Source organism: Urtica dioica, chromosome 9 (assembly GCF_054948205.1).
Source record: "Urtica dioica subsp. dioica isolate 48M chromosome 9, U.dioica_male_clone48M_v1_H2, whole genome shotgun sequence".
NCBI classification, from domain to species: Eukaryota; Viridiplantae; Streptophyta; class Magnoliopsida; order Rosales; family Urticaceae; genus Urtica; species Urtica dioica.
The window spans coordinates 7,832,850-7,850,513 of record NC_142764.1 but is presented as its reverse complement, the minus strand read 5'-3'; the positions used below and the strand labels follow the sequence as shown (position 1 = coordinate 7,850,513).

Below are 17,664 nucleotides of genomic sequence, written 5' to 3'. Positions count from 1 at the left end.
TAGTAAAGAACTTTGTAAGTATCAGGAAATACTTTAACCGAAAGTTTATCATGATCAGCAGAAAATACGAATATCAACACGATTAGAAGAACTGGCAACAATATTGAAATCATCAGTGATATTATCAGGAATAGAGGCTGTAAAGTCAACAAAATTGCTTATCTGATCAGACTCACTATCATCACCAAAGTCATCATCAGAGAAGGTAGTAGTGTAGCCTCTTTCTTTTCTTCTTCCTTATGAAGTTTGGACATTCTGCGTGAATGTGTCCAACCTCTCATATTCATGACATCGTATCCCTTTGGATTTGTAGAATTGTTGATGTTTGATCTATCAGCATCAAGTTCACGTCACTGAAAATTCCCACCATTCTGATATTGTTGTCGTGGCTGATTGTCTTTGACAACATGAGAGATATTTTTGCTAGATCTCTTATCGAGCCTCCTCATGATCCTGCAAAAATCATTGGCAAGCATAGCAATAGAATCACCAACATCATTATCAGTTTCATAATGTATTTGCTTGCTCCATCTGATTAGTAATGGAGTTTTTGAAAGCTACAACTTTATTCTTCTTCTCAAGTTTGAGAAGAGATAATTCATTAGTCATGAGAGACCCAATCAGCTCGTCGACTTTCATTTCGGAAAGATCATGCACTTCTTCAATGGTAGTAATCTTCATTCCGAATTTTTTAGGAAGAGTTCTTAAAATATTCCGGACAAGTTTCTCATCACGTATAGGAACTCCAAGAAAAAAAGACTTATTAGTGACATCTAGGATGCGAACATTGAATTCAGAGATGGTCACTTCTTCAGCCATATTCATGGCCTCGAATTTGATAGTGAGAAGCTAAAGTCTTTGACTACCCACTTTGGAGGTGCCTTCATGAGCAACTTCGAGGATCTCTCAAGCCTCCTTGGTGCTCTTACATGTATTGATGAACCTGAAAATATTCTTATCAACACCATTGTAAATAGCATTGAGTGCATGTGATTTACCAAGGGCAGCTTCATCTTCTGCAGCATTCCAGTCCTTATCAGGTTTGGTGGACACCACCACACCTTTATCATCTTCGATAATGAGAGCAGAGCACACAATGATAACAGCTTTCCAAGTCTTGTTATCAACAGACTTTAGAAAGGCACAAATGCGAGCTTTTCAGTAGGCATAATTCGTCCCGTCAAGCACCAATGGACGATTAACTGTTCCGCCTTCCTTGGTATTATCCATCACAAATAGAAACGGTCAACAACACACGGATCACACCCTAAGATTTGGATGCTCGCTTTGATACCAATTGAAATTTTGTTTAGTCAAAGACAAGATCCCGCACACAATGTAGAGTCAATGTATGCGACAATATGTTTCGATGGAAAATATAAATTCAGTGCATAGAGTAAATGACACAAAGAGTGGAAACCCAGTTTGGTGCAACGTCACCTACTCTGGAGGGCAGTTTTCCCAATTAAAATGAAATTCACTATATGAAAAGTAGTCAATAGTAAAACATTGGACTTATATGAACTATCCTCGCTTCAAGGTCTTTTTCCTACTACTACACGTGAATTTTATTTCAGACTCCTCCGAAATCTGAGCTCCCCTCATTTTCTCTCAAACACTCTCCTAGTGTTTGGAATTTTGATCAGGATCCCCCTAAATATAAGATCTCCTCAGTTCCAGTATCAAACGATCTCTCAGTGTTTGGTATTTTTTTGATGTCAACACACGTGTAAACTTCAATCAAGATATCACAAAACCCAAAAGACACTCTAACACTTAATATGATGGTGAATAGTGTACATAGTATTACACTACAACCACCACACAATTAGTTTTCTAGTCTGCCAGTCTTGCACGTCTAAGAACCCTAATTGTGTAAATGAATACTTCGAAAGACAACTAAGGGCAGAGGCTTTCTTTTATAGTGGTCTACATCTCTGGAAGTCGAAAAATAGAGTTTCCTTACCCATTCACGCGGAGGAAATAAATGCAGAAAATCTTATGTTGTCAATTTTTGCGAAACATGAAACTTGCTAAAATTACAGTTCTGCGCACAGCGGCCAAAATGTTTCAACATATCCTGGAGCATGTTGCAAGATATCTTATCGAATAAACTTGTTGTAACAAATAAGGAAAAAATACACGTAACAACACTTTGGAATATCGTTGAGATTCAAATGGGCTTGTAAATGAGCAATTTAAATCAGCCCATAAGGCAAAAAAGGAGATATTCCTGGAATTTTCGAGAATATAATATTCTTCTTTATTGTGTTCGCACTATGTGTTCACATTATTGGATTAATCTCGGTCTTTGGATCTCATTTTATGAATCCTACTTTTTCTCTCATCCATCAGATTAATATCTATGATATTTTATTTTCTGTTTAAATATGGAATATTTATTCATAAGAGAATAAATGAGAATATCGTATTTCCTTTTAAATATATTCTCTCTTCATATTCATGAGAGAGAATAAATGACAATATCTTATTTCCTTAATTATCATTCTCTTTCCTTTATATAAATAACTAAAGATAAAATATTGGTAAATACCAATATATAAAAATCGTTCATGAAGGCACACGACCAACATGAAAAAACGCAAATCCTAGTGCATGGCACTAGGAAATTCGACTTTCATCAATTGCAAGACCCAATAATTTAAAACTCAATTAATTATTCATTTACTTAGTCCAACAATAAACAAATAACTAATTAATTGATTATTTACTTGAATAAACGATTCTACTATAAATAAATTATTAATTCAGTGAATACCCGTTTTTTTAATTTAATGTTGTCAATACCCATTACAGCTTGTGAGATTGTAATAATGAAATTCATTATTACTAGAGAGTTCTTATTCGTCTTTATCAAAGCCGAATCGGGGATTATGGACTTAGTAATAGAAGCTTAACAAATCCAATGAAATAAAACGAAAAAGTATTTTCTCTTTTCCCATCGATTCGTCTAATCTTGGTCAAATACTCCATCATGTAAGTCAGGACTGAACCCTCCTTTCTACTAGAATTATATTTACTAATCGTGACGAGTGTCCACTGACCTAGTCAGTTCGTGATCAAGATCCTCCAGGTTCAACCCATATCGAGAAAGGTCAATTATTCCATTATACATTTCTTGATACATATATACCCTAACCATCGTTGCTTCCCCAGCGAAAAATTCTTCCGAACATTACTTACTTCGAAAAGTGCTAGTAATCTATCGGTTCTGGAATCAACCCTTAGATGAGTGCACATTAGCCTTCTTTCAGGAATGTTGGATTCCGTATCTGTCAACCATTTTCTTCTCAGATCATATTCCGAATTCCCAAGACATAAGTTTAATCAGCGTCTCAGTAGCCTGTAACGAATGAGTCAAAGAAACCAGCGATATGACCTAGAAGTTCATGATCACTTCAGGATTTAGATCAAGTCTCACTGTGACCAGCATAAGCGACCCCGACAAGTGCGTCGTAATGGTACATCTACAACCAAAGTCTGTTCGGGTCGTACACTTACTAAAAGTGTAGAATGCTCTCACGAAGTGATCAACCTTCACTCGTGTTCCACATATATGATTTTAGATACAGCTTTTCAAGCGTGTATCAATCATCGACCATGTTTTAGCTCATCGCTCGAACTCAGGTGCCCAACACGTGATTCAGTTTTATATAGAGGCTATGGAGATAGTTGTTACTGATTTTGATTTCAGAACTCAACCCACTAATCATATGATGCTAATAAAGTAAACTTCTTATCCAATTCAATAATCATTCATGTTTACTTATTATATTTCTAGCAATAGAAACAATTATATACTTGAAAAAAAAAATATAACGAAATTAAACAAGGAAAAGGCAATTCTATAATAGTACGATCTCAATTACAAAAGTGGAGCTCAAATTTTGAATGATGAATAGAGAGCTCAAAAAATACAATTAAGGAGAGAGAGAGAGAGAGAGAATGATGATAACGATAATAAGGAAAAGGCAAGTGCATTTATTTTTGTAATAAATGGATTTATAGACAGGCGAGGTGAAGTGCGCGATCCTCGGAGACACATATTGGTGACATCGTCATTCATTGCTTCTCGTCTCGCCATGTCATGTCATTGGTTGAATTGACTCGGTGAAAATCGTCAACATTCCGGTTCTCACTGCAAGATCGCACATTTTCTGCTGACATCAATTTTACGGACACTTCTAGGAGAATGTGGTCGGACTAGTGAAGTATATTTTGGATTACTAGGCTTTTCGGCCCATTATCGTTAAATTCATGGGGAAAACTCTACACCTATAATATCTACATTCAATTCCTAAACATGACATAATTATTCCGGTATTACTTAGCCTAAGCCTAATAAATGCAGTCTTGCCAAGAGGCCGGCCGAGATGGCTTGGCGAAAGGCCGAGAACGTGACCTTGACCATGGTGCCAAGAGCCTTAGAGCATTGTCTTCGCCATGTGTTTTTCCTCGTCGCATTCGTGTAATCTTAGTTGATGCGCCTTGGGATTTGTGCCATCTGTCATATATGTTTATGTGGTTCACGTCTCGGGACCCATGCCACGCGTTATTTTTCTTTTGGAAGGGTTATTTTTCAGTGCCGTAAAATGACGCCTTAACATAACCAATATTCTAACATCATTTAAAATATTCTCGGGACAAATAAAGAACGACGAGCCGAGCTATTTTTGGTTCAACTCATCATCTAGAACTTCCTAAGCTAAGCGAGTTATAACTTAGCTCGTTCCAAACAATCAAAAGAAGACTCAGTCAAACGGATTTCTTGATACAATCATCTCGAAGGCCAGTTGACCACAATCTCCTCGACTGTCCCTTCAGGATCACGTCAAGAGGAACACATGGCATACAATGAGAAGACAAAGAAGAATTCAACGCAACTTTTCCCTGAAGAAGCGGAGCTCGGAGATCCTCTTCAAGTCTATAAGTATAAGATCAAGGACATAAGTAAGGCACTTTTTCCTTACGCGGGCAATCTAGATTACATCTTCGAGTTATGTGAATCTCAAATCCATATTATTACTCCTTGGTATTTTCTTTTCAATTTGATTCAATAAAAAGGCAAAGCGCTAATATTCGTTATTTGAACTAGTTTTATTTATTTTTTTATTTAATAATTGTTCGAAGTTTACTTGATCTCGTAGCAAAAATTTGAGGCTCATTAAAAAATCTAAATCGTTTATCTCTTTCAAAACATCAAGATTACTTTAAAGTGAATTCTCATGTCAATAGTCCGTGTGAATCATATCATAGTTCCTAACGCACAAAGCTCAAACTTTCTTCTTTCTCTTCTCCTAAATTATCTTGACATTCATCATGGCCAATAACGCTGCATCAACTGCTGAACTTAGATCGGAAATGAACATCAAGCAAAAGGCTATGCTTGATGCCCTCCTCCAGAAGTCAAGAGAGAGTAATTCAATAGGCCCTTGCAAGTCAGCTCGAGAAGCCGAATGCAAGTCAGGCCAAACTAGAGTCTCGCGGTTTTAATCATATGACACATAATTTTCTGTCTTTTTTTGTTGAACACTTATTGACATGTTTATCAATAAATTCCTATATGTCAATACGTGTTCAAAGAATTTAAGAACTTGTTTGAAGATTCATTGACAGGTTTGTGAATAAATCTTCAAAGAATCTCGAAATTTCTTTGAAGATTTATTGACATGTTTGTTAATAATTTTCTACATGTTAGTGAATCTTTAAATAATCTGGTATTTTTTTAAATATTTATTAACATGTTTGTCAATAAATTTTTAAATGTTAATAAAAAAATAAATTAATAATTTTTTAAAATAAATTGATAGTATCATAAAAAAATTAATTTACAAATAAAAAAATTAAAAAATATCTATATGTATTCAAATGAAAAATAAATATTTAAAGTTTGAAAAAAATAGCAAATAAAAAATTAAAAAAAATAAATAGTTAATTTACATATAACGTTTTTCCTATACATCAATTTTATATATGAAAAGATTAGAGAAAATAAAATGAGAAAAGAGATGGAAAGAGAAAATAAAGTGGATATATAAGTAATTATAAAAATAGATAATCACAGTTTAAAAAATATGGTAATTTTTTTCTAAACGATCGTATTGAAATTATTCCATTGATTTGGATCAAAATCTTGGACTCTACTAATATCAACGTTTACCTCCCCACTATTCTAGTATTAGGGGCCTGAATTACGCAGCCTAGGCCCAATAAATGTAGTTTTATTAATTGAAGCCCGCCAACCCTTGGACTGTCCAAAACGGAACCACATCACGAGTCTTCCTTCGTCGTCAGAACGACCAGTTCGGTCATGGATTCCCAGACTCAAAACACGTCGTTGCAAAGACTCCAAAACGTCGAGAAGGTAATCGTCTCGTCTCAAATTCAGCCTAGCTGGTTCTTTATAGGTTACAGATCAAGATATTAAAAAACCGACCGTCTTATTGTTTCCGTTTAAAATTCGTCTTTGCACAGAGAATCGTCAAGGTTTTGGAATTGGCCGGAGGAGTAATGGACGAGCTTTCGAATCCCTTAGGTCCGAGAAAAGAATTCGTCAACAACCATTGCCTTGAGTTCATGCAATTGATAAAGGTCTCCTCATATTTCGATCTCAGACAGTATTATTGTGTGTGGTGGCTGTTGAATTGATTAATGTTGTGAATACTGGACACTTTTGTTCCATAATTGGGATTTAGAATATATATCCGGTATTTTGATTAAAGTGTTAAGAGTCTTGATTAACCTGTCCTGAACTTGACTGCAAAGTGTTTGATTAAAAGCCTAATAGAGTCAGAGATAACTAACATCAATTTTGCGTGTCTATAGTCTATCACATTCTTAATTCAGAAAAGTAATGAACGGCCAATACGAAGCCTGAGTTGTGATTTATTGAGTTCGTGATTTAGGAAAATGGGAATGGAAACAAAGAATTTCTGACATTTTCTGTAATGGGTATGTGAAATCAGGATATTCAAGTGTCTCTCAGGGAAGAAATAAAAAGCGCTTGCGATTACCGGCCCTTTGAGAAATGTGATTATGGTTCGAGGATTGCCAATGAGATCTGTTGCAAAAAACTGGAATACGTATTGTCTCAATTAGATGGAGTCAAACAAACCGTTGATGATTATCACGGCTCATCATGAAAACTCGGGTAAGAGAACCAAATATATATGTTAGCTTAATTCTATGTCGTTCTTATATGACTTTTGGTTATCCGTGTGTGATATTTTACGCCTCATATGTAACATCAATCCTGTCCTAGTTAGTAATTTTGCACTTTCGGATATTTTTCTTGGAAGTGAATACGCAAGCAAGTACTTCAGACTTCATAGGCAGAGGAGGCTTTTTACTTTAGGGATGTCATTGCTAAATAGCCAATTAAAATGAATAGAAAGTCAAGATTTGTCTAGTGAAAAGCTAAAATGCGCAAGTACTAAGTTTCAATAATATTTTTGACCGTGTGATTAATTTTGTTAAAAGTGATAAATTATTTATATAAATCGTCAAAAAGTTTTAATCAGTGTCAAATAATATTTTCACAACGTGACTTTGACTATTTTGCTGAAAACTTTTAACTTTTGAGTATTTTGCTATATCAAATTTGTTTCGAGTGGGTATTATATATAGTTTTTCTAAATTTAGTAGGACTTTATAAAAGAGAGAATGTGGAAAAATAGTAAGAAATGAACTTGGTACTACGCTATCTCATCTTTTTTCATCAAGTATATAGTCATATTTACACTTTTACATTGCTATATAGCCAACATTCCGTAAATAATAGGTAAATGCCACGTCCACGTATTTACACGTTTAAATTAACGTAAATATCTTACCTTTTTATTTCAATAAAAGGGTAAATCAGGAATACCACGTTATGTTTATGGTCTTTACCTAGTATTTACGAAAGGGTGGTTATATACTTAAATTGCCTAATTACCTAGTTTTTTGAAAGAAAAAAACAATTCTAACGTGATTATAAAATATTGCTAAAATTGATTGACGTTTTGAAATTTGAATCAAATTTTTGTAATTCCTCGTTCTCTTTACATATATGGATATATAAAATTGAGAGTCAGCATTGAAACGTGTAGAGTATTCTACCAAAAATAAAGACGAACTTTATATTTTGGTGGTTTACTGAAAGGAAAAAAAAGGTTTTTTATGTATGCCAAAATTGAATTGAATTTTTGTTGAAAATAAAAATTAAAGAATATTAAAAATAAAATAAAATAAGTAAAAATGTTCTATTTTAACCTTTCTAAATTCATCTTTGACATACTAAGGTAAAATCAAAGATATAAAAGTGAAAAATAATGAACGGTATATTAGGGTATGCTTGGAACTCAAATATGTTTTCTTTATGTTTGGATAGAGGAAAAGAAATTTGACAAGTGTAATTAGACTGTAAATTTCCATTATATTTACAAAATGCACTTTCTTTGTAGATAGATGATGCAAGTGATTAGGCATAATTCACCGTCACTTTATCTGCTGCTGGATCTAGAAGCACGTTTGACATTCGTATCTCTTTCTTAGTATATGCCAATGCTAATAGTTGGAGATTGGAAGGGAAGTTCCTTAAAAAGTGACTAAGCTTGCTACTGTTTCAAGATGACATTTTTTTAGAAAAGAAAAAAAAAATCTCAATTTCCGTGGCACCCAAGTGAGAGGGGTTTTAGTTTTAGATTCTAATAATTAAACACTGGAAGTTGAAGCCTCAAATGATCTTATTCGCAAAATATGTCGTGTTTAATGAGCGACGCAAAGTAGATAATTTCCAAGAAAAAACTCACGTATTTTGTATTGTCTTTAGGCTTAACTTTCCATATGTACGCGTCTTCATCTCATGCAATGGACTTAAAAGTCAAAAACGAAGCGTACGAGAGATTTCCCCTTCGAGGGGACAAATAAGCGTGTATGTTTTGGGCCCATGCCCGCCCTTATTTTATTTCCCAGCATCACGCTCTTCCATTTACACATAACTTCCATTTCATTCAATTTACATTTCAATGGGACTTTTGTCTTGTAGGCACGTTGGGCTAATCGCAACTTTGCCACAATGTATGCATAAATAAAAGGGATTATTAACAAATATCATTGTCAATAATTTTGGATCAAAATCTAATAAATCTATTTTAATTCAAAAGTATGATTATTCATTTTGTGTATTTACATTTTTAACTCTCTCTCTGCCCCTCGTGCATGGCTGATTTTTTTGTTTTTAGTCGCTGAATCCTCACGACGTTTACTTTTGTTCTCATAGAACCGTTTGAAGATTTCTTTATTTTTTTCATTTGAAGAATCTAGAAATTCATATGAAGATTTCTCGACATGGATGTCAATAAATCTTCAAAGATTATGAGGATTTCTTTAAAGATTTTAGAAATTCATTTGAAAATTTTGGGTCTGTTGAAGATTTATTGACATTCATAAAATTAATTGACAAATATGTCAATAATCTTCAAAGAAATTTCTAGAATTTTTATAAATTTATAGACATTCATGTCAATAAATCTTCAAATGGTTCTATGAGAAGAAAGTGAACGTTGTGAGCATTCAGCAACGAGAGAGAGAGAGAGAGAGAGAGAGAGAGAGAGAGAGAGAGAGAGAGAGAGAGAGAGAGATGTAAATACACAAAAATAGGTAGTTATATATTTAGATTTATTAGATTTTGGTCTAAAATTGTTGAGAAAGTGGTATAATCCCTAAATGAATAAATAAAATCGTCAATGCATGGATAAAAGAGGAAATTCCGTCACTAACTCAAAATGACACAAATTCCCTGAATAGTTTGCATTTGAAATCATTCATGGAACTTGATAAGCTAAATATCTGGAAAAATAAAATTATACTTAATCCCTACTAAATAAACTTTAAGCTCTACTTAGTTTTTGCGAATATTATCTTTGCTCTTGCATGGGAGTAAAGAACTTAATTTTAGAAAGAAAGGAAAAAAAAACGAATGTTAAGGATAGGGATGAAAATTTTACTCTTGTACTCACGTATCTGCAAGACCCTACTCGCCATGAGTAAGGTCTTACCCGAATAAATGTGTAATGGGTAAAGTACGAGTATTACCCTTTAAAAATTATATGGGTATGAGTAGCATATGATTTTTAAGTACTTTAACCGAGTCTCTACTCAGGGTTACCTTACTCGTTTAAAATTATTGCTATATTTATAAATTCTAAGTAAATTTTAGCATACATATTTATTAATTTAAGTATTTTTACTTTTTTTTATTAATAAATCTAATATTAAATGAGTTAAAAAATATTCATAAGTTGCTCTTCAGACTCATTAAAAATAGATGGATATGATTTTAAAAAATATTCATGGGTTGGGTAGGGTATAGTTTTGCAAGACCCTGTCCAGACTCCCTGTTGTCATTCTTATTAAGAACATATAAAAAAAATATTTACACGAAGAAGGTATTCTCAAAACAAAAATGAAAAGCTGACAAGAGTTGATCCAAATAATTTAGATATATGCAAATATAATGTGTGATCCTGACATCGCAGTGGAAACTCACGAAACTCGTCTGCAACACAAATATAAGAAAGTGTGACTTGAATCTTCTTTGAAGCTACTTGGAAGTTGGAACTTCATTATTTAGGAACGAAAAAAAAAACCGGAGGCAAAATCAACAACAGGTTTAACAACACACATTCGTGTGATGATCAAATACTCCTCGAAAGCATAGAGGCCTGGATTTAATTATCACTTGAGCAACAACGAAAATAATATCTCGTATGTACAAACTTAATGCAACCTTTTTTGTGGTGGGACCTTTCAGTAGGAAACTCATGTCCAAGAGCACAAATACAAGAGTTTTGATATGAATCTTCTTTGAAGTTGCTTGGAATTTGATTGAAAAATACTTTAAAAACTAAACATCAAGAGCTTCACTCACGTGGGGTTTGACAAAGGTGAACCGCCAAGATATACTCGTACGGTACTTTGTAGAGCTATAAAACAAAAGCAAAATCTGAACATTATAGAACCAGAAACATAATAACAACAACAACAACAAAAGAGAGAGAGAGCGAGAACAAATCAAGATTCGGATAATGGAGAGGAGTGTGGAAGAAACAATCCGGAGAAACGACGTGGCAGGTTTTATCAGTCTAGTTCAAGAGAATGAAGCGATTCTCAACCAGCGAGAACCAAACTCACTGAACACAGTCCTACACGTAGCCTCGAAGCTTGGCCTCTTTGACATGGCGACTTACATGATCGCCATGAGGCCCGACCTGGTTTCGGCGGAGAACAAGGACAAGGACACCCCGTTCCACGAAGCTTCCCGCTCAGGCCACGCCGGAGTCCTGAAACTCCTCTTGGAAGCCGATCCCGAGTCGGCCTCTAAGGTCAACACCGAAAACAGGACCGCCCTTTTCATGGCCTGCAGTTTCGGCCACGCTGACGCAGCCAGCCTTCTGTTGAATCGTCTGGGCGAGAACGACGTTCCCGATCAGAGCTGCATTCACGCTGCCGCGACAAATGGCCACAAGGGTAAGAAGCAAAAAACTTCATTCTACTTTTAAGGTGTAGAAATACAGATTCCCATTTATACATGTATATAAACATTTTGGGCATAAATTTGTATTGCAGATGTCATTATGAGGTTGGTAAATGCGTTCCCCGAGCTGGTGCAAGCGGTAGACAAGAATGGAAACTGCGCTCTGCACTGCGCGTGCGCGGCAGGGCAGGGGGAGGTGGCGGAAGCGCTCCTGAGGCGCGACCCGAGGCTGGCGGGAAAGTACAACGTGGCCGGACTCACGCCTCTTCACACGGCTGCAATCAACTACAAGTACCCGGTCGTCCGCGCATTCATCATGTGGGCGCCCATGTCTTCTTTCCAATGCCTCACCAAAGATGGGGAAACCGTGTTTCATCTCGCTGCAAAGCACGGCCACCGCGAAGCTCTCATTCTCTTGCGCCCACTCTGCAACACCCTTAACCTCCTCGCCTGTCACGATCGCCATGGTAACACCGTTTTACATGTTGCCGTCTCCGAGGGACACTATATGGTAACGAGCGCTTGGTGATACTTACTCAACATGAAGCTAAAAATTGAATTTTATGTCGAGCTTATCTCATGTTTCTTTTCGTTTGATAGATTGCGGAACATTTGATCAAGAACACAAAGATTGATATCAACGCTCGGAACGACAAAGGAGTTACCGCGCTAGAGATGGTCGAGAAGGGAAAGGGTTCTGAGAGCCGGTATCTCGAAGCCGTTTTCCAGCGAGCCGGAGGAAAAAGAAGCACGGAATTGTTGTTTCTTCCCCCAAAACCGCCAAGGCCATTGCCGCTAGAGAATGTGCCGCGGAGAATCCTCAAAGAGAGCGAAATGCAGCTCTTGTCGTCGAAGCGTCTCGTGGGTCGGACGGAAGAGGAGTTGCGTCACCGGAGTCTCCTTAACGACGTCAACTCTCCTTCATCGTCGACGACGTCTAGTTGCCTGTCAACACCTTCGCCCCAGTCGAGGTCCTCTTGCCTATCGTCGCCGCGATCACCGTTACAAGACCCAATCATTATCAAAGAAGATGCTTTCCTAGACCGAGCGCGACAAGAAGTCCTCATCGACATGCTAAAAAACGACACCAATGCGTGTGGGGCGAAGAAAAACCGCCGGAACAAGGTGTACACAGAGGCGCTCCAGAACGCGAGGAACACGATCACGCTAGTCGCGATCCTCATCGCGACCGTCACTTTCGCGGCCGGTATCAGCCCGCCAGGTGGCGTCTACCAGGACGATGATCACGGGGAAGGGATGAAGGGCAAGTCGATCGCAGCCGGGACAATAGCTTTCAAGGTGTTTGCGATCAGCAACGAGCTCGCTCTCTTCACGTCCCTCTCCATCGTCGTCGTCCTCGTCAGCATCATTCCTTACCGAAGAAAGGCCCAGATGAGGCTCTTGTCTGTGGCCCACAAGGCCATGTGGGCCGCGCTGACGTTCATGGCGATGAGCTACGTGGCAGCCACGTGGGTCATCGTCCGCGGGCCCGAGATGGTGATCGTCGTGGTTCTGGTGGTGAGCGCGGGGATGTTTGGGACGGTGTTTATCTACTTGGGAAAGAAGCTCGTCGACCACTGGCTAAACAAGAATCGATGGAAGAAGAGCCAGCGTGTTGGGGAAGAATCTCGAGACCCTGAATTGGGGAGTGAAAACTCCGACGTTGCGAGCTCTTACCACAAAGGTTATCACTCGTACTAGGTTTCTTTTTTCAAAGTCAAATGCATAGTCTTATTACCCGTTTGAAGGAGCAACATTGGTTTTAATGTTTTTCATTCTTTATTTCTGTAAACGAATTGTGTAGTATAAGAATTAGTAATTCTGTGTAGCATGTAATGATAATGTTTCAATACACTCGTGAACCATGTTTATAGTTATTATTCAGTTTTATAACTAAAAGAAATGTTATTCCCAAGCTAATTTTATCTTTTCGACAAATCACAACGCAAGATTGTGTTTGCTCTTTATATTAATACTAGGAATTTTTATTTTATATTTAATTTATTGAATATCTAACCCAATGGCATTAAATAAGGATGAATTCTCTTCTTTACTCAAGTTCACTACAATAATATTTTAATTCAAACAAATAGCATGACCAAGACTAGACATTGAACAATCTCATCAAGAGGACGGACAAAGTAAATTATCTAATTAGTTTACCTTCTTTAAAATTTGGGATTAATTGTTATCAAAAGGTCACGGTTCCTCAGGTTGCCCTCAAATTTTTTAATCTAAAGCTATTACATATTTTGTCTCTAGCGTTTTTGTAATGACTAATATTATTAGCCGTAATAATTAACATTATTGGGTGTTACAAAGGATTAACAATAGTGATACAAATATTAATAACAATGTAATTAATAAAATTAGGGTTATTAAGTTATATAGCCACACGGTTATAGTGAATTGGGATATAACCCACTTTTGGTTAATTTTTTGTAAATAGCCAAGTTAACTTATTAACATATTAATAAAAGACTTATTTAACTCAACCAAACATGTAAAAAAAGGTAGTTAATAAGCTCCCACGTATGCAAGTTGGTTATTTACAAAGTATTTATCAAATGTTGGCTAATTTACAATTCCTATAGTTTAGGTGGCTTACGTAGCCAATTTAACCGTAATTGTAACAAATCAACCGTAATGGTTAATAAAATTAACCAACATAGTTTATAATATTAAAAAACGCGATTTGAAGATTCATTGAGTTAATATCATTAATTATTTTGTTAGGTGCTAAACATTATTTTGAGCCGCTAAAATATGAATTGGATAAAGAAAATTGGAAGTTAAGCATCAATAATAACCGATAAAATTTTTTAAAACAAATTATGATATGGGCTATATTTTTATATCATTAACTAGAGGAAGAAGTAGAAGGTGGTTCCACAAAGAATCTCGGTATTGTTGGTTGTTGTTCGGTTCGTATTCTTTTCAAAGTCAACGTAGAGATTTGTGAAGGCTCGATGGCTTTAAAACAGTGGGGCTCATTATTGTTCAATTTTATGTTTTGTCTGAAAGGTATATGTATGTGTAAAAGCGCGCACGTGTTATGAGAAACCCGTGAGAAACCAAAAGAAAAAGAACAGTAACAACTAAAAAAGAAAAATCAATGGGAGAAAAAGAGAAAGTGATGAGAATTTATAATCTTTATAATCTCAAATTGATTTATTTTGTTAGTGAAACCCACGCAAGACGCACTGACGATCATGGCGATGAGCTTCATGACAGGTACGTGGGTCATCGTCCGCTGACCCGAGATGCTGATCGTCATGGTTTTGATGGCGAGCGCTGTGATGCTTGGGACGGTGTTTATCTACTTGGGAAAACAGCTCATCGACCACAGGCTAAAGAAGAATAGATGGAAAAACGAGCCAGCTGATAAGTACGATTCATTCACACTTATCTCCACCCTTTTATACGAGATGTAATGCTTGTTCTTGGGTTATTTAATAGTTTTTTGTAGTTTTAAGTGATTTTCAAGTACAAGAGAGCAAAAGAGGGTTATGGTGCGGAAACGGACTGATTTGGAGCTAAAATCACAAGAAACGACCCCCGAGAGCCATAGTCAAAGCTGGAGAAGAAGTCAAACACGTCTCGTGCGTCGCGCAGTAATCAGAGTGCGACACACTGGTAGACGTCAAGGGAGTGCGAATCGCATGATCATCAGCGCGACACGCAACCATTTCCACGCATCACCAGAGTCTAGAGCGATGGCCGCGCTGACCTCCACGAGTCGCGCAAAACGGCCCTGCGTGACGCACGGGACGACAGACCATTTTTTTTAAAAGAGCTCATTTGTGAGCTGATCTTGCCCCTTGGATCTCATCCAAGGCTTCAGAATGCTCCGAAAATATCTCTTTGGATACGATAAAGTTATAATCTGGACTAAATTTATCATCATCTCTTACATTACACAACACTTAAAGGTTTAGATCTAGAAACCCATTTTTGGATAGGAAAAAGCCATTGGAGCTCTTGGAGTAAAGAAGAAGAAGAAGAAGAAGAAGAAGAAGAAGAAGAAGAAGAAGAAGGGATTGATATCCCCTTCATCATCGTCTTCAACCTCACTCTTTGTAATCCCCTTACATTCTCCTTTATTTATTCTATTGTTTATTGAACAATCCTTTCTTGGTTTCTAAGTTTCTACTTGATTTTTATATTTTGGACTTTTGGATTCTAGTTTTGAGTTTGTTTCTTTGCTATTTCATACTATGATCTAGTTTTTATTGTCTATATGAATATTGTTGAAGTTAAATCTTGATTTGAGATTATGGATTGTTTATATTTTGAGTTTTGTTTGAATACCATGTCTCTTTACTTTCTAGCTCTTTTACTTTTGATTACTGTTATCTTGCTTTGTTTGATTTCATTATGAGTAACTAGACTAGTAGATGGACATGGTGTAGCTAGGTAGGTGATGTTGGTTAAATCTATGGGAATGAGTTGTATGTTATCTCTAGTTAGAGTAGCTTACTAGCTAGTGAATCCTTACGCGAGTTTTGAAACCGATAGGTAATAAACACCCGAGCTCTACCTCTCCCGTCACAAATCTACCTAGCTCTATAGAAAGACTAGGGGAGATAGGTGTAGTCGTTTGAACCCTGGGTGCAATGCGGTTCTGTGTTTTAATAGGACCCGGGCCGAGAGGTGTAAGTTCGTCACCCAATTAGATGCCTAAAGACTCGAGAAAGATTAGTGGATAATTCCGAAGGTTAAGATTAAGTTTCCAAGTTCTTTCCCAACCTAAATGTGAACCTAATAGCGAAACATATCATTGAACCAACGAAGTCATGTCCCTTGTACTTAACTTATTTGCTTGAATCATCTGAGTTAACTAGCTTGTTTTTATTTACATCAAAATCCTTTATTTACATCAAAACCCCCCATTGTTTACTATTATATTTTACATAATATGAAGTAAGAAAAAAGTGAAAGATTCCTGTATCGAGCGTCTAATTCTCGTGGGATCGAACCGTGCTTAGCACGCATATTACTTGGCTATTCATGCACTTGCAAAAGTATAAAGAGAAATCTCTCGTTCACCGGCGCGCCAAGGAAGAATCTCGAGACACTGAATTGGGGAGAGAAAACTGCAAAGTTGCAAGCTCTTACCACAAAGGTTATCACTCATACTGAGTGTTTTTTTTTCAAGGAAAAATGCATAGTCTTAGTACTTGTTATATCACTACTTTCGAAATATTTTTTGTACCAAAAAAAGACATCAACATGCCAAAAACGACCACTTAGAAATTACACAAGTGCAAACATGCTCAAAATCTACGGGCTCAAAGTCTATGGGCTAAAAATTTGATATCCCGATAACATCTCTGAAGAGTCCCCTCTGCCTGTCGGCGAACCATCTCATATCCCCAAGGACGAAAAAATATATGGCATAAGTGAGACAGAGTCCCTTCCAGCTGCCGGCGAACCGAGCACCCCTCCAGCCACCGGCGAACCAAGCATCCATCCAGCCCCCGGTGAACTGAGTCAGCCCTCTCTAGCCAACGGCAAACTGATGCAGGCGGAAGCTAAAGGCGAGGTGATAATTTCGATTGTTGATTCGGCGCACGAATACCCAACCAAAACTCTTCCAAGCCATTTTTGATTCGTCGAACGAATGCCAAAACTTGGGCAACAAAATTCGAATTCAAAGAAAACGAAAATTGGAATTTTTTTGTGAAATATTTCTTTCATTAAACTCCCTCCCAAGTCTGAAAACGGGGAGTAAATACAAACCAAAAGAGAAACCGAAAGGCAAAGAAAACCAAAAGACAAGAAAGCGAAAAGTCACACAATTAACACAAAACATTAAACTCGAATTAAGTGCAGTAAATGGTGTTTTTAGGAGCCGAGAAGTTATTGCCGACAGACTAAAAAACGGTTTCCATGCAGATAACGTTCGTAGCTTCAAAACAAATGGCGCCAATAGCAAAACTAATGCTCAAGTCAACCGGTGCGCCCCTTCAAAGTCGCGCGTGCTTGGACCATTTCTCAAATCGTTCCAGAAACGTCAAAGCATGTTTGATGTGGGGCTGGACTGCATCACGAACCTAGCACTACACTGCCTTCTCAAGGAGCGACGACGGCTCCATTATCAGATTACACGCTCTTGGACATGA

The 17,664-nt window shown here is 36.9% G+C and overlaps 2 protein-coding genes across 2 annotated transcripts; both read left to right on the top strand.

Annotated features, from left to right (window-relative positions):
* The first annotated feature begins 6,274 nt into the window (after positions 1-6,274).
* Positions 6,275-7,355, top strand: LOC149384781 (mediator of RNA polymerase II transcription subunit 11). Its single transcript, XM_089625555.1, has 3 exons — positions 6,275-6,385; positions 6,496-6,612; positions 6,987-7,355. Exons 1-3 carry the CDS (start codon positions 6,332-6,334, stop codon positions 7,161-7,163), a joined length of 348 nt encoding a protein of 115 aa, XP_089481681.1. The 5' UTR covers positions 6,275-6,331; the 3' UTR covers positions 7,164-7,355.
* A 1,985-nt stretch (positions 7,356-9,340) lies between these two features.
* LOC149384780 (uncharacterized) lies at positions 9,341-13,453 on the top strand. The gene is made up of 3 exons (XM_089625553.1): positions 9,341-11,532; positions 11,632-12,050; positions 12,140-13,453. The coding sequence occupies exons 1-3, from the start codon at positions 11,091-11,093 to the stop codon at positions 13,238-13,240; spliced, it is 1,962 nt and encodes a 653-aa protein (XP_089481679.1). The 5' UTR covers positions 9,341-11,090; the 3' UTR covers positions 13,241-13,453.
* The last annotated feature ends 4,211 nt before the right edge of the window (positions 13,454-17,664 follow it).

Excerpts from the sequence above, each read along its gene's own strand:
- LOC149384781 (XM_089625555.1), top strand. The coding sequence starts at position 6,332 with ATGGATTCCCAGACTCAAAACACGTCGTTGCAAAGACTCCAAAACGTC. Across the intron at positions 6,386-6,495 it reads GACTCCAAAACGTCGAGAAG|AGAATCGTCAAGGTTTTGGA; the intron begins GTAATCGTCTCG and ends GTCTTTGCACAG. Across the intron at positions 6,613-6,986 it reads AGTTCATGCAATTGATAAAG|GATATTCAAGTGTCTCTCAG; the intron begins GTCTCCTCATAT and ends ATGTGAAATCAG.
- LOC149384780 (XM_089625553.1), top strand. The coding sequence starts at position 11,091 with ATGGAGAGGAGTGTGGAAGAAACAATCCGGAGAAACGACGTGGCAGGT. Across the intron at positions 11,533-11,631 it reads CGCGACAAATGGCCACAAGG|ATGTCATTATGAGGTTGGTA; the intron begins GTAAGAAGCAAA and ends TTTGTATTGCAG. Across the intron at positions 12,051-12,139 it reads TCTCCGAGGGACACTATATG|ATTGCGGAACATTTGATCAA; the intron begins GTAACGAGCGCT and ends TTCGTTTGATAG.